Raw genomic sequence first — 25,424 nt, 5'->3', positions numbered from 1 at the left:
TTTGATTCCGTTCCAAATTCCTTTTATTAGAAACCAGGCGAAGACCAACAATACTGCAAAGTTGGAGGTGAAGAACCAGAGGATTTTCAGCGCCATTTCTTTCCTTGCCTACTGCTCTACAGTCGCACATGCACACACACAGAATGTGCCGAGACGTGTAGCAAGCTGTTCCTTCCAGGTACTGAATGTACTAAAAACCTATTGGGCTCTTTTATGTCAAATCTGGTCACCAGTCAACCTTTACAAAGTGCAGAATGTTTACAGTGCACAATATAGACTGACCCTTTCAAACCCTACTATAAACCTTACATTAAGCCTTTTACAAAAGTGCCTCAAATGTTGAAGATGTTGACTTTTCAAACCGAAATAATTAATTCATCCTTGCTAAAATGTTATTTATCCATTAACAAAACATTCCCTCACTGAATGAAGTCTACAGAGCTTGGTGTTGACATACTCAGACATTAGGGGACAGTTTGAAAGAATGGAAAGAATGTATGACAATCACAAGCCTGTATGGGGGATCATCACGAGTTGGGCGATATCCTGGCGATAAATGCGCAGGGATACCGCCCAACGTTAATAGCGTTACCACAACTTGGTCCGGCACAATTTGCACCAGATCCCTCGTAGCGGTAAGGTGGTAACTCTCCATTCTCATTGGGTCCATTGGACCCAATAAGGCTTTCCTGGCACTAATAGCGTCGGCGCAAATTAGCGTCGTGCTAATAGCGCCAAAAACGTGCATAAAGGGGAGGTTTTTACCTTCAGCAAAAAGCTGGAGGTAAACCTCCCACTTTCCCCCCAACTCGAGATTGGGCAGAGCAGTAATGCGGCAGTTGTAGCGTCACCGGCGCATTTTTACAGATCCGTCCAACTCGTGATAGAGCCCATAGTCTTAATTGGTCACTGTTGATGTGTCCAGCAGAGACATAAAATACGCCTTCCTTCATGCCGCAATATCCTGGAGATAGGGCATGTTCATAGTGACGCAGAAGAATTAAAGTGGAGCACTCATTCTAAGACTCTCTTGGTGCGTGGAGGTGCTTTCTTCGAGCTGAGATGACTCGGGCTCTTCTTTAAAGGCATTCCTAAGAGCCCCTTTAAAAAAGCCCCTTTGTCCTCGCCGTCTGAGGCTCCCCACTAGGAAGTAGATAATAGGGTTGAGGCTACTGTTAAGGCAGAAGCTGAAAAAGAAAACCATTGCAAAAGAGTCCACAGAGGCAATGTGAAACATTTCAAGAAAACTGATCAACGAGAATGGGGCAGAGAGGATAAGAAACACAAGAACCGTGGTGATGATAAGAATGTAGGGTCTCGGTGGGTGGCGTTTCATGGAGGTCTTGCAGATCCTGATGAGCAATATCAGATTTGACAGAATCATCAGGGGTAGAAAAATACAAAACAATAAAACATTCAGAAATATGTCCAGTCCTGTAGATTCCTCTGTTTGGCCAAAATAAAAAAGCTCTACTGCAAGAATTGTACATGACAGGGCCCAGAAAATGGTGCATACAATGGCAGACTGGTGCCTGGGACGGTGGCATTGATACCAGATGGGGTATAGGATTGACAGACACCTCTCGACACTGATAGATGTGAGGAGGCACTGGCTGGTGAGATACCCGAATAGAGCCACCGCAACAGGAATCTCATAGGAAACAGCTGTGTTGATCAATCCGTGCATGTCCATCAGGAGAATCAGGAACGTCATGGAGAATATTAAAAGAAAAAGAAAATCTGCAGTAGCCAGATTTAAAATGTATGTGGTAAAGGGACTCCTGGAAATGCGAAACATCAAGTTCCAGAAAACGATCCCATTCCCAGCAACTCCAAAGAGACAAATGGCAATGAGGAAGGAGAATACAGCCACATACGATGAATACTCGGAATAATCATTCTCTGTGTCATTAAAATCTGCAAAAATATCGTAATCTTCAGTCCCTGTAGAGGTGAGAGAGCTGGCGAGGTCCTCCCACCTGGTGGGCCCATCGGGGACTTCACTCATTTTCTCTGACCTGTCAAAATGGAACAGAGACAATAGCAGAGAAGAGTAATTACACCAGAAGAAAATGGTTTCAGAAAACAAAAGAGCTCACACCCCCAATAGAATCATGTTGCGTCTTCAATCTAGCACATTTAAAACAAGTACTCCAAATGTCTCTTGAGACTCGCCTATCATTTATGATGGATTATGCGAGAAATAGGAACAGGGCTCAGCAGACTGACCATCCCTCCCTCAAACCTTTCAGAAGAAAAGACATTAATATTCTTATTAAAGTATTTATTGAGTGCAGATTCAACTTTGGGAGACACAGATTGCTGTACAAGTCAAAGGAGGAAGTACATGGTGGAGGAACTAGAGATATGAGGGAACAGGAAGCTAACAACAGGGAGATCGAGGGCAGGCAATTTGGTAGTCAGCGATCTACAAGCAACCTGGGGAGTATGAAAGGTGAAGCAGATCACCCAGTCTCAGGTTAGGTGGGGAGTGGAGTCAGGGACATCAATTCACCATAATGCCAGGGGTAGGGAAGTGATATCACACACCTGATTACCTCACAGGAAGTGGTGTCACATAGACTTTGACCCATATGGCATCCATTCCTCTTTAGCTCTGGTGACATCAACGGAAGTAACATCGCTGGAAGCAGCTTAAATAGGTACTAAGGTAGACAAGAATATTTGATATACCTGCGACTGTTTTATATTAAATTCATGTATGTTATAGTGTTTTATGACACGCTGATTAGAGGGTGTATCTGTAAACTTACCTGTAATTTTTAAACTGGTATTAATTTTTTATAATTAGAATAATACATTGTTGATTACATTAGAGGGTGTATCTGTAAACTTACCTGTAATTTTTAAACTGGTATTAATTTTTTATAATTAGAATAATACATTGTTGATTACATTTTGAGTACCCATTCAAGAGCAAATTGAATTATTTTCCTCTCTGCACTCCTTATGTTGTGGTCTCTGCTACTCACGGAAAGTGTGCACCAGATCTTTATATTTTGAAGGTCTATATTGAACCAGGTTTTACCCAGGTGCATTTAAATCCTGATGTCCTTCTTTGTATACAAAATGGTTTTATATACCAACCACATTTTAACAAGGATGTTGCCTTCATATGCCATGGATGGTGTCCTGATATGAGAGGGTAGACCCAATAGAATCAACATATGCCGAGGCACTGCCATGGATATGCCACATCAGCATCGTATGGCCAGTTATTTACATATTATAACAATTATAGCTGCATGTCAAGTATTATTGCCATTATATGATAAGTAGAGCCCCTACATTTCCAGTTGCTGTGATAATACAGTATCCAAAAATCCAACAGATGCAAGTCACCGACAGTGCACACAAGCATTAATACTTTAATTCATGGTAATGATTTATTGATATAGTGCTTTAGCAAAAGCACTCTAAATAGACATATTTACATACAATTAGCATCCCAACTGAAGTTGGTACTCATGTATCAACCTCAGAAGAATGAAAGGCTGAATTGGACTTGCTGGGATTTTGCAACATGATGTGATATGATATGGTATGATATTTGTAAAGTGCCTTTACACAAGTGTTTCAAGGCACAACAAGGCAAGGAAGGGGGAACAGAGGAAGGACAGAGACAACAATCTTACTAGGCCAAATGACATTGAGATCACGCGAGTGCAGGGGAGGGGGAGGGTAAAAGTGCCAGGGGAAAGGGGAGGGGGCATGGCACCAAAACAATAGCATGAAGTGCGGCCAGCAGGTGGCAGGTGCAAGGGTAAGTGCAGACAGCAGGTGTCCAAAAGTGCAGTTATGGGGACTGTAGGGTTACAGATACAGACCCTAGTGCAAGGGTTGCTGGGAGGCAGTGCGGGTGTGCAACTGAGCGGGTAGGGACCTGGGCCCGTAATCAGTGGGTAGCTAGGTGTAAGGTGCAGTATCAGACAGGAAATCAGCACGGGAGAGGAAGAGAGAGGGCAGAAGCAAAGAGGTCTTGAGGTGCTTCCGGAAACAGAGATGGTTTTCCTCGAGTTTCAGAGAAGCAGAGAGGCTGTTCCAGAGACAGGCCCCAGCCGAAGAAAGAGATCTACCACCAACTCGTTGCTTAGAGAAGCGACTGACCCAGAGTGAGTTGGAGGGGGAGGAGTGAAGAGCTCAAGTGGGAAGGTATTTACGAAGAGAGAGTTGGAGGTATTGAGGACCCAGGCCCCAGAAGGCCTTGAGGACAATGCAGAGGGTCTTGAACTTAATCCTTGCAGCCATTGGGAGCGAATGCAGAGATTTCAATGTTGGAGAGATACGATCCCTGGGCTTGAGGCTAAGGACAAGTCTTGCAGTCCTGTTCTGGATGAGTTGCAGAGGGTGGAGAGTAGAAGTAGGCAGATTTAGAAAGAGGCTGTTGCAGTAGCCCAGCCTAGAAAGAACCAGAGCTCTAGAGACAGTGAGCTTCTGGGGAAAGGAAGAATACGTCTGATGAGGTGCAGTTGGTGGTTTGACTTCTTAGAGACATCAGAGATGTGACGATAAAAGGGGAGCGTGGAGTCGAAGATGACCTTTAGGTTCTTAGCCTCACAGGTGGGAGCAGGAAGAGGGCCAAGGGAGGCCAGCCGGAGAGTGACAGGCTAGGAGGGTGCAGGTGTGCCGATGAGGAGAATCTCAGTCTTACTGGCATTAAGGCAGAGATCGTTGGCTGCACAGCACTCCTGGATAGCAGACAGACAGTCAGAAATAAGAGAAGGAGAAGAGGTGGCAGAGGGGAGCCTGAAAATGAGCTGAGTGTCATCCGCACAGCACCGAAAGCTGGAGAAGAGAGCGACAATGCGGTGGGCGAGAGGTGCCAGGTATTGGTTGAACAGCGAGGCAGAAAGTTTAGACCCCTGGGGAACACCACAGGTAGAGAGTGAGATAGAGGAAAGGAAGGACCCAAGTTGGACATGGGAGGGTCAATCAGAGAGCAATGAGGTCAGCCAAGCCAGGGCCTGATCGGTGATACCCAGGTCATCACGGAGACGATTGAGCAGGATAGCATGGTTGACTGTGTCAAAGGCAGAAGAGAGATTGAGTAAGATGAGGACAGAGGGGAGATTAGAATCAAGGTTAGAGAGCAGGTCTTCACGGATGTTCAGGAGAGCAGGTTCCATGCTTCTGGCTGCTCTGAAGCCAAACTGATGGTCATGGAGACAACCAACGGATTCAGTGTGAAGATTAAGCTGGGAGATGGGCAGCTTTTCAAGGAGTTTTCCCAGAAAAGAAGTGATGTAGATTGGGCGATAGTTAGCCGAGCAGGAGGGGTCGGCTGAGGGTTTCTTGAGACAAGGGTGCACAAGAGAGTGCTTCAGGGGGGAAGGGAATGCTCCAGTGGTGAAGGAGTGGTTGCAGAAGTCAGCCAGGCCAGGATCGAGGGTGTCAATGTAGTCCTTGATGGTTTTGTAAGGACAGGAAGAACCTGTTTTGATGAGACTTTCATAGATCGGACTTGTCTAGAAACATTGTCAGGGGAGAACAGAGGAAAGGAAGAGAAAGAGGGAGGAGGGGTGGCCACAGGGGGCTGGAGTAGAGGAGAGAGTAGAGGGAGTAGGAGGAGGGGACGAGAGGGTGGACAGGATGTTCTGGTTTTTAGAGATGAAAGAAGAAGCCAGGGCCGTGCAGAGGACCTGGGAGGGAACAGGAGAGGTAGAGACTGCAGCAGGATTGGCCAGCTCTTTGCAGATTTTAAAGAGTTCGGCCACGTTTTTAGATGCCGCAGAGACGCAGGTTTGAATGTGGGCTCTCTTCTTAGTGCAGACATAGAGCCAGTATTGCCTTTGGAGCAGGCGGCAGGCCACTTTGTCAGAGGATGCACAAGAAGCCATCCATTTCCTCTCAGCCACCCTGCACTTCAGTTTAAGGGTGACGAGGTCAGAGTCACACCAGGAGTTGCAATTGGCTTTGGGCTTCAAGCAGATCCTCATGACAGGGGCAAGAACATCAAGAATATCAGAGATAGAAGAGTGGAGCATGGAAAGGGCTGTGTCAGGATGTGAGTCAGCCAGAGGAGGAGGAGGAGGGAGAGAAAGTGGCAGCAAAAGCCTCAACTGACACACGCTTCATGGGTCGGATGACAGAGAAGGTAGGTGGCAGTGCTGGAGTTGGCTTGGCCTGAGGAGTAGAGAGGGAGAGATGGGAGGAAAGGAGAACGTGATCACTCCAGGAGAGAGGAGTGGTGAGGTGGATAGAGAGGGTGAGGTCTGAGGAGATCAGAAAATCCAGAGTGTGCCCTGCAGAGTGAGTCGGGCCAGAGGGGAGACTAGAAAGAGAGAGAGAGTCGCAGAGGTCGCGAAAAAGTCCAGAGGAGGGACAGGAAGCATCCAGGTGAATGTTAAAGTCTCCAAGAAGGAGGAGTTGAGTGATCGAGGCCAGGAGGGAGGTGGAGAGGTTCACCCTCTTAGAGAGGAAGGAGGTGATCTGACCAGGTGGCCGATAGATAGTAGCCACTGTAAGGGAGTGGCCAGGAGAGAGAGAGAGCCTGCAGACAAGGCATTCGAAAGAGGAGTAGTCCTGCATAGGAATGAAAAAGGCAGGAATCCACTCCGGGAAGATCAAGGCTATACCCCCTCCGAACGGTTGCATCTGGGCACGTAGAGGATCTTGTAGCCATCATGGAGGAGAGTTTGAAAACTCGTGACAGAGCTGGCCGTGAACCATGTATCGGTGAGACAGAGGACATGAAGATCAAGTTCTTACAGGAGGCGTCAGATGTAAGAGAAGTGTTTGACAGCTGAGCGAGAGTTGAGAGTGGCAATATGGAGAAGGTTGCCAACCTTGAAAGACTTCCGGGGAGGGGTACATTTCAAAAGTACACCCTGCGGAGGTGTAGAAGGAGCCTGCTAGGGGTCAGAAGAGCAAGGAGGAAAGTGCAAGGAAGCCAAGGAGGAGGCAGAGGGGGGGAGGCAAGAAAGCTGAAGAAGGGAGAGAAGGGACAGCAGGAGAAGAAAGGAAATTGATGAGGAAAGCATCTATCAAAGAGGAGAAGGTTGGCCAAAGAGCCTTGGACAAAGACGGTGCCATTCAGGTAAACATAAATGATGACCTTAGAGGAGTGGAAGGGGGCCAGGAGGTCCTCCCACAGGGTGCCACCATTAACGGGAGAAGAAAAAGGAGAGAGCACAGAGACCAAACGAAGAGTCCAAAGGTCTGGCGAGGGAACAACAAAGAGGATGTCGGTGAGGGTCTGGAGGAAGCACTGGTATAGGTGTCAGATCACACATCACACATAGATCATAGCAGCGAATGCTCAACCCGCTTAGCTATCTTACCGCGTTGCTAGTTAATATGAAATGCCTCTATAAGAAAACATGTCAACACATTTTGCACAATGTAGGCTAGACACGTAATAGAAACCTATCACGTTTACTGTAACCTTTATGGTGCACAGGAAAAAATGCCATGCTACAGTTAGACATACCTAGACTGGCTGCACCAAAATGCCAATCTAGCCATGTAATAACACTTATCTTGCTCATCATATTTTATCATAGATGCCCAGAAAAATATACATGCCACAGTAATGAAAGGCTAGACTGGCTGCACCCAAATGCCAATCTAGAAAGGTAACAATGCTTATCACGCTTACTTCATCAAAGGTGCCCAGTATAAATGTCATGCCACAGTAAGAATTGACTAGACTGGCTGTACCAAAATGTCAGTCTATCCGCTAATAACATATATCATGCCTGCTTTATCGTGGATTCCCATTAAATGTTAGCGAACCCCTCACGTCCCCTGCAAGTCCTCTTACCCTCCCACTCTCCTCCAACCCCCAAACTCCAAAGTCAGCTCCTCTGCCCAGCATTACATCCACATCCCTCTTCCTTGTCCCAGTGCTTACGTATGAGGTAAGGTGCTTCATAGGCAAGTACTGGGATGAGAAAGAATGGGGCTAGAAATAATGATGATTATCGGTAAGTAATCCAGGCATTGAACACAAACACACACCATCACACATCTTTAACTTGCTCACTTACATGTGCATCCATTCCCGATTCACTCACACACGCACACTTAGCCAACAAACCATTATGCACCCACTCATTCACACACATTACCTAATGTACATGAACCACCCTTACATTAGTGTTTCAGTACCTTAAAGCATTACAAATGTGCTATTCTGTGTGTATTTCATATTCATTTATGGCAGATGGGGAGCAGGTCCAAGTGGATCTAGGTCACCTGGCCTAAGCCCCTCGGCCACCTGTCAATCACGTTAAACTGTTGGTGCCTTCCTGGTTGCTGCTCTTTTTCCCTACTTAAGAAGCCCTCCAACCTCTTTTCCTTCGCAGATAGGGAGCGGGTGCAAGTGGATCTAGGTCACTTGGCCTAAGCCCCACCAACCTGTCAATCACTTTAAACTGTTGGTGCCTTCCTCTTTGCCACTCTTCTTCCCTACTTAAGTAGCCCTCCAGTCTCTTTCCCTTTGCAGATGGGGAGCATGTGCAAGTGGATCTAGGTCAGATGGTCTAAGCACCACCCACCTTCTAAGCCCTGCCTCTTCCTTTCTGCTCTTAACTCTTAGATCAAGGGTGTCTCTCATCCGGGCGTCTGAAGTGAAGGGCAGACGGAGAAAAGGGCAAATCATGTTTGGACCTCTTCAGACCAGGAGGACCCAAGGCCCGAACGGCTGCTCGACAGCAGGGAAGTATGCACCAACATGTGTTTTCTCCCTCTGTTCCCACAGGCCATGCCCACCATCATCAGGCAACGCCAATGTCAACTTCTCCGGTGCTGGGGTGAGGACAGGGGCTCTGTGGCACAGTAAGTTGTGCATTTGTAAAAGTTGTATTCTTGTGCTGCAGCGTGTGTGCCCGCTCCCCCTCCCTTTGTCCCGGTTGCTTCCTTGTTTGTTGGCCTTCCCTCCTCCCGCCCACCGTGCTCGCATTAGTTGGCGGGCCCTTTAAATCGGCCACCCAAGGCATCCCCTGCCATGGCAGCCCTCTCGGCCATGGACCAAAGGCAAAGGACAGCTCCAGTGGTGCCTGCTGGTGTCCGCCATGGTAGCACCTAGCCTGCAGCTGTCGACCGGCTGCGACTGATCAGGAAATTCGAATCTGGGTGTGTTGTATTGTGCTCTGCTCTAGAACATAGCCTTTTTCCTCTTCTAGGAAAGTCAAATCTGGGTGTGTTGTATTGTGCTGTGCTCAAAAACCTTGCCTTTTCCTCTTTTGGGAAAGTTTAATCTGTGTGTGTTGTGCTGTGCTCAAATAGTTAGCCCACAACCTGGATCGCACAACTTGGCCGTGTGCACTCCATTGATTCTCTAGTCGCGTGCGCTCCCTCGTATCATAGGTCCCTGCATCCTGTTCCGTTCCCCCTTGCATTTCCCGTTATTCCTTTTGCATCTCAGCCCTTCCCTCTTCTATCAATTGTGTACTATTCTGACACCGTCTCGTGCTCCAATGTTTTTCTGGCATTACTTTGCATTGCCTGCTTTCTTCTTCTAGGTTCCTGTTGTGTTCTGTGCCTTGCTGAACGTATTAACTTAGTGTGTGCTCTCTACGGTTCTTAATATTGTGTTGCTAGCCACGGTTTGTGGCATCACATTGCAATTACCTGCATTCTTCACTTCTAGGTTCCCTGCTGACCTCTGTGTTTTGCTTTTGGTCCTGTATTGCATCTGCTTTCTTCACGTCCAGGTTTCATGTTGTGCTTTGTGCTCTGCCATGGTTCTGTACTGCATCTGCATTCTCTACTTTTAGGTTCCCTCTTGTGCTCTTTTCTTTCTGATGTTTCTGTACTGCATCTGATTTGTAGGTCTGTTGATCTTGTTCTTTGTTGTGCCCCCATCCCGTATGAGTCCCCCCTGTGCCTCCCTCCTGTCTGCCCCCCTGCATGACCTCCCCTCCCGCCTGACCTGCATGAGCTTCCTTTTCCCTACCCTCCTCATTCCTCCCCGCGCCCCCTATGGTGTTCTCTGTCTCATCTATCTTTTCTAACTGCTTTTCTATCGACTATCCTATCCCTCTCACTCGGCCCAGCAGGAAGAAGCTCAAAAGGGACATCCTGGTCTCCAAAACAGGCTTCCCTATCACTGATATAATTATACCAATGCTTCCTCCGGACAAACCCTCACCAACATACTCGTTGTCATTCCCGCTCCAGGCCTATGGACCCCCCCCCATTTGGTCTCTGTTCTTTTCCTCTTCTCCCATAAATGGTGGCACCCGGTGGAAGGCCGTCCTGGCCCCTTCCACTCCTCTAAGACCATCATTAATGTCTACTTAAATGACACCGTCTTGGTCCAGGGCCCACAGGCAAATGTCCTCTTTGATAGACGCTTCCCACGCCTTATCAACTTCCTTTCCTCTCCTGCTATCCCATCTTACCCCTCTCTGGCTCCTCTATTGCCTCCTTCCTCTGCCACCTCTTCGGGACCACCTGCTGCTTTTCTGGCTACCCTGTTGCCTCCCTCCTCTGCCACCCCTCTGGCACTCTCTTCTCCTTCTCTGACTACACTGCCTTCTCTTCCTTCCTTCTCTGCCCATCCTCGGGCACCTCCAACACTTTTGCAGGGTGTACCTATGGCCTGCACCCCTCCACAGAAGTCTTTCAAATGTGGCAACCTGCTCCACATCGCTACTCTCAACTCTCGTTCAGCTGTCAAACACTCCTCTGACATCTGCTGTCACATGGAAGAGCTTGATTTGGATGTACTTGGTCTCACCGAGACTTGGTTCACGGTCAGCTTTGTCACGAGTTTTGACACTCTCCTTCCCAATGGCTACAAGATCCTCTCTGAACCCAGAACCAACCGTCCTGTTGGGGGTGTAGCCTTGATTTTCCCAGAGTGGATCCCTGCTTCTATCATTCCAATGCAGCACTCCTTTGAATGCCTACAGATGACCTTTATAGAGACAGGGTCTCTATCTCTCCTGGACCCTTTCTCACTGTGGCCACTATCTACAGGCTGCCTGGCCAGGTCGCCGTCTCCCTCCCTGATTGGGCTGATCTCTCCTCCTCATTCCTTGCCTCTACCGCTCAACTTCTCCTCCTCTAAGACTTGAACATCCACCTGGATGCTACCAGCCCTTCTTCAGGACTCTTTCGCAACCTCTGCAACTCTCTTCTCTCTCTCTCTCTATTCTTCACTTTGACCCCAAATCACGCTGGAGGGCACACACTGGATGTTCTGATCTCCTCAGACCTCCACTTCTATAACCCTCTCTCCACTCCTCTCTCTTGGAGTGATCACTTTCTCCTTTCTTCCCACCTCTCTCTCTCTTCACCGCAGGTCAAGCCGACTCCAGCACTGCCTCCTACTTTCTCGACTCATGAAGCGTGTGTCAGCTGAGGCTTTCATCGCTACTTTCTCTCCTCCTCCTGCACATTTGCCTGATTCACACCCTGACACATCTCTCTCTAACCTTCATCTCTTTATCTCTGACACTCTGGATGTCCTTGCCACTGTCATGAGGATCCACTTGAAGCCCATATCCAAGTGCAACTCTTGGTACGATTCCAACCTCCTCACCCTTAAATGCAAGTTTAGGGCGGCGGAGAGGAAGTGGAGGGCATCGGGTAGACCCCCAGACACACTGGCCTGCCGCCTGCTCCAAAGGCAGTACAGACTCCCTGTCCTCTCTAAGAGGAGAACCTACATTCAAGCCTGTATCTCTGCGGCATCTAACAACTCGGCCAAACCTTTCAAAATCTGCAAGGAGCTGGCCAATTCTGCTGCAGTCTCTACCTCTCCAGTTCCCTCTGCACAGCCTTGGCCTCTCATTGCACTACTAAAACTCAGGACATCCTGTTCACCCTCTCTTCCTCTACCTCCTCTTCATCATCCTCTACCACTCCTGGCCTGTTTCAGGCCGTCTCTCCTCCTCCTTTCACCCCTGACAATGTTTCTAGACAAGGCCGATCTATGAAAGTCTCGTCAAAGCAGTCTCTCCGCTGCTCATCTAGAACAATCAAGGACCATATTGACACCCTTGCTCCAGCCTTAGCTGATTTTTACAATCACCCAAACTCCATCACTACTTTCCTGGGCAAACTCTTGGAAAAGCTGGCCATCTCCCAGCTTAATCTACATACTGAATCTGTTGGTTGCCTCCATGACCACCAGTCTGGCTTCAGAGCTGCCAGAAGCACGGAAACTGCTCTCCTGAAAACCTGTGAAGACTTGCTCTTCAATCTTGACTCTAATCTCCCTTCTGTCCTTATTCTCCTCGATCTATCCTCTGCTTTTGACACAGTCCACCATGCCATCCTGCTCAATTGTCTTCTCGACAACCTTGGTATTACTGATCAGGCCCTGACCTGGTCGACCTCCTTTCTCACCGACCGACACTCTCAGGTCCAACTGGGGTCTTTCCTATCTTCTATCTCTCTCTCTACTTGTGGTGTTCCCCAGGGGTTTAGCCTCTCTCCCTGGCTCTTCAACCACTACCTGGCATCTCTTGCCCACTGCATCGCTACTTTCTGCTCCAATTTTCAATGTTATGCGGATGACACCCAGCTCTCTTTCAGGCTCCCCTCAACCACCTCTGCTTCTTCTCTCATACCAGACTGTCTGGCCGCAATTCAGGAATTGTGTGCTGCCAATGATCTCTGCCTTAATGACAGTAAAAATGAGATCCTCCTCATTGGGACACCTGCAACCCTTCTTTCCTCTCTCTGGTCACCCACTCTGGACCCTCTTCCTGCTCTTTCATGTGAGGCTAAGAATCTTGTTGTCATCTTCGACTCCACTCTCTCCTCCTTTCCTCACATCTCTGACATCTCTAAGAAGTCAAACTATCAGTTGCACCTCCTCATAGGTATTCTTTCTTTTCTCACTTTCCCCCAGAAGCTCACTGTCTCCAGAGCTCTGGTCCTCTCTAGGCTGGACTATTGCAACAGCCTCTTTCTAAATATTCCTGCCTTTACTCTTGGACCTTTACAACTTATCCAGAACAGGACTGCAAGACGTGTTCTTGGCCTCAAGCCCAGGGATTCTATCTCTCCAGCTCTGAAATCTCTTCACTGGGTCCCCGTAGCTACAAGGATCAACTTCAAGACCCTCTGAATTATCCACAAGGCTTTCTGGGGCCTGGGACAGCTACGCTCTACCTTCAACTTTCTCTTCCAAAATATCTTCCTTTTCAAGCTCTCCGCTCACCCACCTCTAACTCTCTGAGGGTCATATTGCTTCTCCAAGAAGAGAGTTGGGGGTAGATCTATCTCCTCGGCTGAGGCCTCCTTTCTCTCTCAAGCTTGATCAGAACTACCTCTAGTTCTGGAAGCAACTCAAGACCTTCCTTTTTGATTCCGCTTTCCCTCTTCCTCTCCCCTGCTGATGCACCTGACTGCTCTGCGCACTGGTCACCTGGTCACCCTCTGAGCTCGGGCCCAAGCTCCTGCATGTCCAGTTGCCCTTGCACTGCCTCCGGGCTCCCCAGCACATAAGGGTCTGTATCTGCAACTCTAGAGTCCCTTCACTCTGCACTTATGAGCCACCCGCTGACGGCACTTGTGAGTTAACTGCACTTCCCCCTTCCCCGCCCCACTTGCACGTCTCCCCTTCCCACTTCCCCACACGTGGGCGATCTGAATGACACATGGCCTAGTAAGATCGTTATTTTGTCCTCCCTTTGTTTCACCCTCCTTGTCTTGTCACGCCTAGAAGCACTTGTGTACAGGCGCATTATAAATGCCACATCATATCATATCATATCATAACCGCCAGTGTTATTCCTTAAGAGGTTGAACACAATAAAAAAAGTGGATCACACTCCGACCCTCGATCTATGTTTTTATCCACCTAGACACAATAAAAGTTATTGCTAAGGAAGTCTTATAACAAACAGGGATCTAAGAGGAATCCCGGTACACACTACGCCAACCAGGGTTGGCAGTGTGCACTCTATCAAGGCCCGGGGTGGGTAGATTATTTAGAATCTATGAGATAGAGTAGAACGTCACAGGTAATAGTGATAATCGAAACGAATTGGTGAGTTCATAAACAATTCACAAACACAAATATTTTAATAAATCTGAAACACTGGTTAAAACAAGTATTAACCAGTTAAATGAGGGTTAGCATCAAGGCCCCCTAACATCAAAAATAAGTCTAAAACATTGGTACCATAGGAAAGCGTCAACCTCAATTAATGGATTGTTAGGCAACAAATCAATCTGTAGTTACGCAATGGTCTCAGTCATTGTGTATACTCTTCAACTCAATAACCATTATGAAAAGGAAAGTGTTGTGAATGTCTCTGCTAGCATCCAGAGTACAGTAGTCTCAACATGTTTCTGTTCTTGTACAAATAAATGAGGAACATTCGTCAGGGATAAGATTTTCATGGGTGAAATCCTACTCAGAGGTTCCAATTGAGGATAGTGAAATCACTTACAACCTGTAAATTTAAAAGAAAGTGGGAAACAGCTAATTACTAACTCTTCTATCACTTTCGGTTCATTAACTCGAACTTTGAACCTGCTTGCAGGGTTAAAAAATTACCTGGGTAGGTTCTTTTGGGGGCACCTCAATTCATATATAAAGGGAGACTGGCTGTCAGTCTTAAGTTGCTGCAGCTGCAAAGAAAAGCAATAAGCCTCCGCTTTTCTAAAGTGCTTAAAGAAAACGTGCCATGAATAATAGTCAGAGGGGTAACTCTTATGCCAACTCACCTAGAAGGTATGTAAGCCGAAAATCCAATTGTGGATGAACGGTGGATCACGGTGTCCTTAAATGGTGAATTGAAGTGGCATCTGTGTTCAATATCTTAGCATATTCCAGAAGTCAGCTCATTAGGTGCTGCTGGAATCTCATAGCCTGGAGACCAAGTTGGTTGCAAAGCCCAAGTGTCTTTACAGAACGGGCAAGTCTAATGGGAAAGAGCAAAACCCCCCATGGGGCTCTGTAAAGTACAACCATTATCAGAGGGTCATCAAATATTGACACAGATAATGTTTCCTGAGAGTAGGTAGAAGACTACGGCCGTAATCGGAATATGCTTAGTTTCGGATGTACAGGAAACAGTAACAAAAGAAAGGGCTCAGAATCAATCTGTTCTCTACATCACTGTGAAATGAGTTACACCATATTGTGTGCCCAGTGATATAGCCAACGTACCGCGCATACCTCTTTCAGGAATTGTAGGTATGCGCGGACGTCCGCGTTTAGTCTGTGCAGCTCGTCCGACCACCAGGTTTGTGAATGCAAGCGTCGGCTGGTATCTGGGAAACCAAGTAGCTATGGCGACGCGTGTGTGCGTGCGCGCATATGAGCATGGTTCGGTCCTGTCTACAGATGGATCGGCTCCCAACGGCGCCATCTTGGAGTGTAGTCTCACTATTCTAGCGGAATAGTCCTCGGTCTGCACAGGGTTACTAATAACCAGAACAGGGGCATACATTGACTATATTTAGATTGAGTGCCTAGGCCTTATGTTACGGGTAATGCTATTAGGTCAGGTAAAAGTAAAAAATGACTGTACTACGAATAACTAATATAAATATTGAGGACCCTGATCTAATGAGATACATCGCTAGGAGAATAGGACTTCATGGGTAATATAAAGTGTGTAACAATTAAAGACTCACCCCCAAGTGTAGAACGTACACAATAGCGCTCCCGTGAGTCTGTGGTGTATATGTAAGGGATTGTGCATTCTAACAGTAATCCCGTCCCCTCGTAATAGGCGGAGCAAATTATCTAAGTACCTATGGGTAAGTCGGTACAGCTATAAAAATGTGAAGACCCAACATTGTTGGTTGCGGGCATTATTGCGGGAAAAGAGGAATGTTTTCAATAGCTTCATCTGTTCACCTGGGACATGGAGGGTGTGATGTGGGTATTGGTTTTCAGTGTGTCTGAGTGAGGCCTTCGTGGGTGTGAGGTGGGTGGTAATGATGCCAATATTCACTTAATCTCTGGGGTCTTGCTGTGGTCAGTGCTAGCTCTCTGGAGTTTCAGGTTGGTGTGGATAAAGCAGTGAAGGGAAGGCGTTGTTTAGGCACTCAGGCACATGTGACCAGCTCTCAATGATTGCTGTCATCAGTGGGATAGGCATTCCTGATGGAGTGCTGTGTGGGCTCTTCTGATATGTGCCTGGGTTGCAGGAGCTGTTTCATTTGGTATTGGAGAGGGGTTCCCTAGTGGGCCCTCATGCATTCTGCAGGAAGGGAATCTCAGGCCAGACGAGCAGAGCCATTTGTGACAGAATGTTTACTGAAGCTGGGGATGGTCACCACCCCCACTAATTTGGGTGCTGCCTGTCAGGTACAGGGTCGTGTAGTGTTCTTGGGGCAACTGTAGCTCAGCACATACAGCCACACGTTCATCAGATTTTAGGTCCCAGCGCTGAGGAACCAGTACTATGAACTTCTTGTTAAGTCCAGGGTGTCCTGCTGACTATGGGTATAGTCCAAATGGGTATAGAGGGAGCCTCTATTTTTTTGGAGGGTTTGGGGATGAGGGGCACTTTGTTGCCAGCGGCCTAAAGGAGAATGTAGGTCAGGCTCCGTGTTGGCAGGGATGACATTCTTGTCCCCCTAGATCAGGAACCCAGTTGTTTTAGAGCTTTTTCAGTCTCCCTTGACTAATGTGCCTTCCTCCTCTGCTGCACAGGCTATCTTGCCTGCTGTGTCTTAGTCCTCATCTGCACAGTCTCCCTTGCCTACTGTGCCTTCTTCATCCCCTGCACAGGCTCCCTTGCTTGCTGTGCCTTCCTCCACCTCTGCACAGGTACCATGGCCTTGCCTTACTGTCCCAGCTCCCCTGTTGGCCTTGGCTCCTCCGCCATCCTCCACTATTCCTCTGGCTCACTTGCCACCCTGGGGGAGGAGCACTGTCCCCTGCACCCGACGTGGAAGACCTTGAAAGACGGCAAGCTGCTCCATATTGCCATGCTAAACTCTCGCTCTGCTGTCAAACACTCGTCCGACATCTGCAACCTCCTTGAAAGCATGGATCTTGATGTGCTCGCCATCACGGAGACATGGTTCAAAGACAGCTCTGTCACAAGTTTTGACACACTCCTCCCAGAAGGATACAAGATCCTCTCTGTACCCAGGCCCAATGGGTCAGTGGCATTGATCTTCCCAGAATGGATACCTGTGTCCATCATCCCCACTCAGGCCTACTCCTCTTTCAAATGCCTAGTCTGCAGGCTCTCACTCTCTCCTAGATCTTCCCTCCTTATGGCCACCTTCAATCGGCTACCAGGGCAACCCACTCTCTTCCTCTCAGAATGGGGTGACCTGGCCTCCTCTCTACTCTCCTCCTCCTCTCAACTCCTCTTGTTGGGTGACCTCAGCATCCATCTGGACTCTCCTGACTCCTCAGGACCTTTCCGCAACCTATGCGATTCCCTCTCGCTCTCTATCTTACCTTCTCATTCCACACACATAGCGGTCCACACTTTGGATGATCTCATCTCTACCGACATCCCTCTCTTTATCCCTCTCACTACCTCTCTCTCTTGGACGGACCACTCTCTTCTCTCTTCACACTTAAAGCTCTCCTCTCCTCTTGCATCGGCACACCTGGTGCGACCACTCTGATTCAAAGTCACCAGACCCATGAAAAGAGTGACAGCGTCTGCCTTTGCCTCGACCTAAACTCTGCCTCCTATTCCTGAGGCTGACTCCCACCCTGACACAGCCCTCGCTAACTTCAATCTCTCTATCTCCAACACCCTTGACATTCTTGCCCATGTCATGAGGGTCCGAATGAAGCCTTCCAAAAAGTGCAACTCTTGTTACGACTCTGATCTGGCTGCCCTTAAACGCAAGTAGGGCAGCTGAATGGAAATGGAATGCATCAGGCGGACCCTCTGACAAACTGGACTGCCGCCTCCTTCAAAGAAAATAGCGACTCTGCATCCGCACCAAGAAAAGTCTTCATTCAAGCTCGCATCTCCGCGGCATCAAACAACACAGCCAAACTTTTCAAAGTCTGTAAGGAACTGCCCAATCCTGTAGCAGCCTCCTATTCTGTCACACCCACCAAGGACCTTTGCTCAGCCCAGGCTTCTCACTTCACTGCAAAAACCAATGACATCCTTTCCTCTCTCCCTTCCACACCACATCATACACCAACACCCATGGATCCTCCCTTGGTCCCTCAACCACTTCTCCTCTCTTCTCTCACTCCCATCACACCTGATGAGGTAGCCAGACAAGTCCGGTCTATGAAGGCCTCATCCACACAGGTGGACCCCTGCCCCTCCAAAACCATTAAGGACAATATTGTCTCTCTCGCTCCAGTCTTGGCTGATCTCTGCAATCTCTCTTTTGCCACTGGAGTGTTCCCAACTTCTCTTAAGCACTCCCTTGTGCACCCTCCGCTTAAGAAACCCTCTGCCAACCCCTCCATTCCGGAAAACTACCGCCCCATCTCTATCACCCCTTTCCTGGGCAATCTACTGGAGAAGCTGGCTATCTCTCAGCTCACCAACCACACTGAATCTGCTGGTTGCCTCCACAACCATCAGTCTGGCCTTAGAACATCCAGAGGCACGCAAACTGCTCTTCTGAACACCTGTGAAGACCTGCTCTCTAATCTTGACACTAACACTCCATCTGTCCTCATTCTTCTTGACTTCTCCTCTGCCTTTGACACAGTAAACCACAACATCCTGATCGTACATCTCCGTGACACCCTGAGAATCACTGGGCAGGCTCTGACGTGGTTAACCTCCTTCCTGTCCAACTGCCCATCCCAGGTGGAACTTGGGTCCTTTCTCGCCACTATCACTATTTCAATCTGCGGCATCCCCCTGGGCTCTAAACTTTCCCCCTTCTTCTTTAATGTCTACTTGGCTGCCCTGGCACGTGAGATTGCCAGTTTCACCTCTAATTTCCAGTATTCTGCGGGTGACACGCAACTCTCCTTCAGGCCACCCTCAGCCACCTCCGCTACCTCACTCATAGCTGACTGTCTGTCTGCAATTCAGTCATGGTGTGCTGCCAATGACCTCTACCTCAATACCAGTAAGATTGAGATTGTTCGCATTGGGACTCCTGCTCCCGCTTTCCCACTCTCACTCTGGCCGGCCTCCCTTGGCCCTGTGCCCAACCCACATGCGAGGCAAAAAACATTGGGGTCATCTTCAACTCCAGTCTCTCCTTCTCTCCTCACATTTCGGACATCTCTAAAAAGTCCAACTACCACCTGCTCCTCCTCAGAAGTATGTTTCGTTTTCTCACCTTCCCCCAGAGGCTCAATGGGCCTCATTACGACCCAGGCGGTAAGTTACCGCCTGGGCCGTGACTTTACCACCATGGCGTAAACTATGTTTACGCCATGGTGGTTGGCGGACTTACCGCCCCATTCCGACCTTGGCGGGGCGGTAAGTCCCCAATCCCCATTTACCCTTCCCCATTCCCATTTTTGCCCCATAGGGTATAATGGGAGTGGGGAAGGCGTTAATTACGCCACCGTAAATTACGGTGGCGTAATTAACTCCATGGTCCCTTAGCGCCATGGATTTTAACACCTGCTAAAAGCAGGTGTTAAAAGCGCCATAGCGCTAAGGGACCTCGTACTCAGGCGGTAAGGGTCGGCGCTGTTAACGCTGCCGTTAACCCCTTACCGCCTGGGTCGTAATGAGGCCCAATGTCTCTAGAGCCCTGGTTCTCTCAAGGCTTGACTACTGCAACAGCCTCTTTCTCAACGCCTCTGCTCTACGCCCTCTGCAACCCATCCAGAATAGAGCCGTGAGACTTATCCTTGGCCTCAAGCCCAGGGACCGCATCTCTCCGGTGCTGAAATCCCTCCACTGGCTCCCAGTGGCTGCAAGAATCAAGTTCAAGACCCTCTGCATTGTCCACAAGGCTTTCTGGGGCCTGCGACCCACCTTTCTTCACTGATGCCCTCTTAAATACTGCCCCTCCCGAGCCTTCCGCTCATCTACCTCCAACCTTCTGCGAGTGAGCCGGTTCTCTAAGCAGAGGTTTGGCGGGATTTTTTTATCCTCAGCAGGGGCCTCCCTCTGGAATAGCCTTCCTGCCGCCCTCCATCGTGAATGACTGTTGTTTTTCTTCCCTGTTCCCTCCCTCCTTGAGCGCTTTGAAACACTTGCATTGTCTATAGGCGCTTTACAAAATAAACATTACCATACTATACCAGAGAAGGGACGGGCAGGGGCCCTGCCTGGTAGTGGATGGGGGGAGTAGGAAGAGAGAGCTCGAGGACAGCTTCCATAAGGAGATCAGTGCTCTTCATGCAGAGAGAGTAGCAACTGGGGGGTCACGCCGGAAGAGTTTGGGCCAGGCAGGTAGCCAGGGTAGCACAGTGTGAGGAATGGTGTGTGCCCACTCACTGGTGGAAGTGGGCCACCGGCGTTGCCCCCAGCTTGGTGCTACAGGTTCAGCAGATACCACAGGTCATGGAAGTGGGCAGCACAGGGTGTTAAGGTCTTGCCTGTATTGAGCTACAGCCGAAAGTGTGAACAGAACCAAAGGAAGAGATAAATAACTGGGAAGGCGGCAGAAGGCCCCTCATTGGTCCTGCAACACCATAAGGGGGCAGGGAGTGGGGTAAAAATTGGTGAAGAAACTTGAGGGAAATAATGGATGTGTGCCCAGCCTGGCCCGAGTTCATGTACCTCAGAGCACAGGAGAGGCATCAGTGAGGTAAAAGGTTGAGTAGAGTAGTGGGAGCAGGTGATGGAGGAACAGAGAGGTGGGTCAGAAGCCCTCGCACTCCAAGAGGAGTTGAAGAATGAGGAAAGGCTGAGAAGACCTCGCCAGAATCGCACATAGACTGCCCTCTATGATTTTTGTTGAAGTACTGTTTGTCGAGAGGCAAAGCTCGAGCATAGGATTGGGGGTTGGTAGTCAGGTATTGTGTTACTGTTGGGGTATGAAAAAAGCGGCAAGCAGGGGCCCCAGTGTGCGGAGAACCACCAGTAGGAAGGAAAGAGCAAATTGTTTGATGCTGATACACACACTTGGAATGGTCAAGGAAAAAATAAATAGATGGACGTCGTGGGAGATGCATATTGGGCTGTCAGAGAAGGTGAGGGCAGCTGGGAATAAGGGGAGACCAGCGAGGTGGTATAAGATAGGTATGATTTAAATGACCCAGAGGAACGAACTTCCAAAGGATGGAATGGAAAGGACAAGACAGTGGCAAGGGTGGTGATGCCTGGCAAGAGCACCAAGTGATCAACCAAGGTCATGGCAGGCTTACAGGCTTACAGGTTGACAAGAGTTGGTGTGTCATATAGGGCCTCATTACGACCCTGGCGCTCCCGTAATGAAGGGTGCCGGTACGGGACGGGCACCCTTCATTATGGGAGCACCTATTACGAGGTTCCCTTTGCAGGGACTCGGAACAGACGTCTGGTAAAACCAGATGTCCTTTCCGGGTCACGCGAGGGGAAGAGGGAGCTAATAACAGGCCAGTTGTAACGTGCCCGTTATTAGCTCCTTCCCAATTCCCATTGAGCCCTATGGGGGCTCAATGGGAATGGGGAATGGTTCCTTCAAGGAGGAATTACTGGGTCCTCCAATGTTGGAATGGTAATTCCCATTGAAGGGACCCAGTATTGGAGCCCGGTATGGAGGCAGCCATGGGGCTAATAGCACCATGGCTACCTCCATACTCGTAATGAGACCCATAGAGTTCAACTGGAACGTAAGTGGGTACACAAATTGACTAGAAGTGGCAAAAAACCAAAGAGGAGTGGAGTTTCATTGGATGGAGAAGTCAATGAGTGAAGGCAGAAGTGGTAGTTTAAGAGTTCATGGACTGACCATCAGTTGTAAAAGGGTATGGAGAAGGTGAACAGAGGTGGCCCGAAAAAAGCCAGGAGGCGAAGAGCAGGTTTGTGGGGGATGAAGAGGGCAATTGCTGGGAGATGCGGGCGTACAGTTGGAGCTGGAAAATGGTAGGTCAGAAAGGTGGGTTAGGGTGGATGTGTGGAGGGAGTCAGACGAAGGTTAGTGAGCACAGAGGTCAGAGTGAGGAAAGAAAAGGCCATCAGTGAGCAAAAGAGTGGAAGCAACTACAAGCATTCAAAAGGGGACAGTGAGAAAGAGAGACAAGAGAGCAAACTTTGCAAGAAAGAGGCACCTGTGTAAAAGAAAAAGGAGGAGGAACATGGCCTACATGAGAGAAACGTGAACATGCTACTGTGTTTGGGTGGCACCAATCCCCGCGGTGCACAAATGTTGTTAACTATGAAGGAGAAGATTTAGAAAGGGGAGTTTAAGGTGGTTTGAAAACTCCTACTTAGGAAGGTGAGGTGCAGAAGGGGTCAAAAGACATGAGGAAGGAGCTGGTAAGAAGCCAAATGAACCTACTATGATGGAAAACTGAACATCAGCCTTTGATTTACACAAGTGAAGTGTATTTAGAAAGATGCGTGGCGTTATTTAAGTATATGGATGTCATGTGAAACATCCAAGCACACTTTATGGGTTTAGCATTGTTGTATTACGATGAAGAGTGACTTGGGCTGAATTTGTGACTAGTGGGATGAGGAAGAGTGTGGGGGCTTGGTTCTGATGGAGCTACACGGGAATAATGCAACCAGGTCCAGCTTGCTAATGATACATAAGAGAATGCCCCCATTGACATCCCAATAAAAATGGCAGACATATATTTTTGGGGGAATGATTTTGGGGTGCTGCACGAACGACTTGAACAGCCCGCTCAGGCATCAACAGGGACTCACCTGAGCCGTGGATTGAACACGCACAGGTATGGAGACTACATTTCCATACCCTTATTAAGTTTCTTCTGCCTTGAAAATGACCCCTGAGGTCGAAACATATGTCAGCAAAATCACAATAAAAAGCACAGTACTAGAAAACATTGCCTAGACCTTGTGGAATCTATTAGGAGAGAAATTGTCCATTGACTTAGTAATTGTCTGGCGAGAAGGTGTCGGGTCTGATATAACAATCCAGAACTCTCATCCAGAAACAGTGGCGAACTGTTGCCATTAGACCCAATACACTCACAGCAGGACAAGACCAAATCTCACCTGGAAGCGATGCAGTCCCCCAGTTCTATTGCTCCCTTCTACCAGCATGTAGGGTAGATTATGAGGGCTTCAAAGGTGGGGGCACTGCAGGAGTTGCTGATAGGAATGTATATAGGTGTTGCTGAAAGTGAGAAGATAGGGGAACGGGATGGTTTTGGTTTATTCTCTGGATTCGTCTGTTGTTAGTTCATTGTAGTTTGTAAGTTTATGGGCCTACCACATTAAAGCAAGCCTTTATACTCGAGCAATGTGTCTGTGCTATCTTTCCCAATTGGCCCTGATGGAGCGAGGCATATGGGTCACCCCACGATGGATGGTGAGTTGGAACGGCCCGTAACACATGGCAGCCCGCCTCTGGTGAATGGGGCTCCAAGGAGTTAAAAGGAGGAATGTTTTTGATCCCTTCATCCATTAGCTTGGGGAGTTTCACTATCCACTGACTCTCAGTTTCTTGTTCAATTCCCGATGTTCTTCCCCGTGTTGGTTTTGGTCAGAGATGGGAGGGGTAAGTGTGTGTGACCACTCAGGAAGTTGGGGTTCATCATTAAGGGGTGTCGTATGGCATTGATCAGTTACAGATGATTTTTGTCCCAGGCTTAAGCATGTAGGAGTTTACAATGTGGTCCCTGGTGTGACAGGTTAGCCAGGGGAGTGGTCTAAAAGCGCGAAGGTTAGTGGGGAGGAGTTAAATGTGGTAAGATTGTAGGTTTCAATTGTTTTTGGAAGTTAAGGAGCGCCTGTTAGGTCTGTCTGTTCATGGACAGGCTAGTCTGGGTCAAGAGGAGTTGGTAGGGATAAGGTCTCCCTGGGATCAGAGAAGTATGCAGGACGGACTGTAGTGGCAGACAGCAAAGTCTATAGTTATCATGGGAAGAGGGTTGAGCGATATGAGGGGGAATCTAAGGGCAAAGGGTGGGTTAGGTTGAGATTCTGTATAAGTTTGCTGTTCAGATGGTACTCTTTTAAATCGGCAAAACAGGCTAGCATTGTTTGTTTACAATCCCCTGGAGCAAGAAAGGAGGCGTTCAAATGAGCCACAAGAATATTACACCTGGGTTAACACCTCTTTTGTGCTCCTTAGGATTTCATGGTGGCAGAAAATCATTCGATTCTTATGGAATCTGCCAGCTCTATACACCTGCTAAAAGCTGGCGGATTGCATAGGGTTTCATTGAAAATGCCTGCCATGTATTGCTGGGAGGCGTTTACAGTTCTTTGCACTTAACACACATTTTTTCCACTTCTTAGAACAAATCAGGAAAATTCCACTGAGGGCACTGCAGTACACATCAGTGCACATGTTGGCGGCCCCCTCGGTGTAATTCAGACTTTTTGCAAAATGACCTTGACTGTGTCAAAGAAACAAAAAGGGAGAGAGGGATGGAAAACAGAGACAATGAAAGTTGAAAGGGGAAATAGAACACTAGAAAAACATAAAGTGATATTGGTTGGAGCGATGAATGAAGAGGGAATTAGAGAAGGGAGGAGAGTAAAACACAAGGTGAAAGCGGAAAGAGGAGGCGAATGAGTGAAACAAAGAAAGCTATACCAAGATAGTCCGGAATAGAGAGAGTGGAACAGTTAGAAAAACAGAAAGACAAACGGGGGGTCGGGGAGAGCCAAGAAAGGGTGTGTGAGGAGGAGAAAAAAAGAAGGGAAGGACATAGTCGCAAGAGGGAACACAGGGATACCTCGAAAACAAGAAGTGCATGGGGAGAAAACGACACTATAGTCACAGACACATAGAGAAAGAGACAGCGGGGTGAAGGGATCAGTGTCATGGATGTGCACCAGAAGTACAAAAGGAAGAGGGACAGGGAGGGACTGAGATGTTAGAAAGAGGGAATACCTTGAAGGGGAAAAGGTGAGTCGGGAGGGCACAGTGCGGAATGGGAGGAGAATGAGAACAGCAGGAGCAAACGTACCTTTTAAGGAAGAAGCACTTGCTTGCTCGGGGCCGGGTAGGAGCACTCACTGTGGCGTGATTGCCAGAAGCGCAGCGCCTCCCTGTAAGATGGTCGTTGAGATGACACCAGTGATGCTCAGGGGAAATCCGGCCTCGCTGGCACTTTGGCTGCCCACTGCCTATCAGCAGAGGAGTCCTTATCAGACAAAGGGCTCTGCTTCCCCTACCTTCTCTTCTGATCGGCAGCCCCAATCTCGCTCAAACTCGAGGTTCACCACCCCATGGGAGGTCTGCTGTGACATTAGATGGCCCCCACCAGAGCCAGCTGAAGATGAGATGGAGCCCATTTCAAAAGCATGTATGTCCCCTTACCCACCCCACCCACGTACCCAAGGCCACAGCCAAGGGCAGGGCCGGTTTTACAACAGATTGCACCCCAGGCAGGAAGCATCGTTGGCACCCCCCTCCCCCAAACTGTGATCTCATGCATGTGTCATGGGCTGAGCAGCTGGAGTGGGGACTATAAGTTAACAAAATTGTCAATGCTGGCA

General features: G+C 48.5%; 1 protein-coding gene across 1 annotated transcript; it reads right to left on the bottom strand.

The window, feature by feature from the left end:
- LOC138578291 (mas-related G-protein coupled receptor member H-like) lies at positions 1–25,208 on the bottom strand. Its single transcript, XM_069649697.1, has 2 exons — positions 24,893–25,208; positions 1–2,018 (listed from the first exon to the last, which is right to left on the bottom strand). The coding sequence occupies exon 2, from the start codon at positions 2,006–2,008 to the stop codon at positions 1,001–1,003; it is 1,008 nt and encodes a 335-aa protein (XP_069505798.1). The 5' UTR covers positions 2,009–2,018; positions 24,893–25,208; the 3' UTR covers positions 1–1,000.
- Between the last annotated feature and the right edge of the window lie 216 nt (positions 25,209–25,424).

This window comes from Ambystoma mexicanum, chromosome 1p, assembly GCF_040938575.1.
Source record: "Ambystoma mexicanum isolate Mex_15411 chromosome 1p, UKY_AmexF1_1, whole genome shotgun sequence".
In the NCBI taxonomy this organism is placed as follows: Eukaryota; Metazoa; Chordata; class Amphibia; order Caudata; family Ambystomatidae; genus Ambystoma; species Ambystoma mexicanum.
This window is presented reverse-complemented; position numbering and strand designations above follow the sequence as displayed.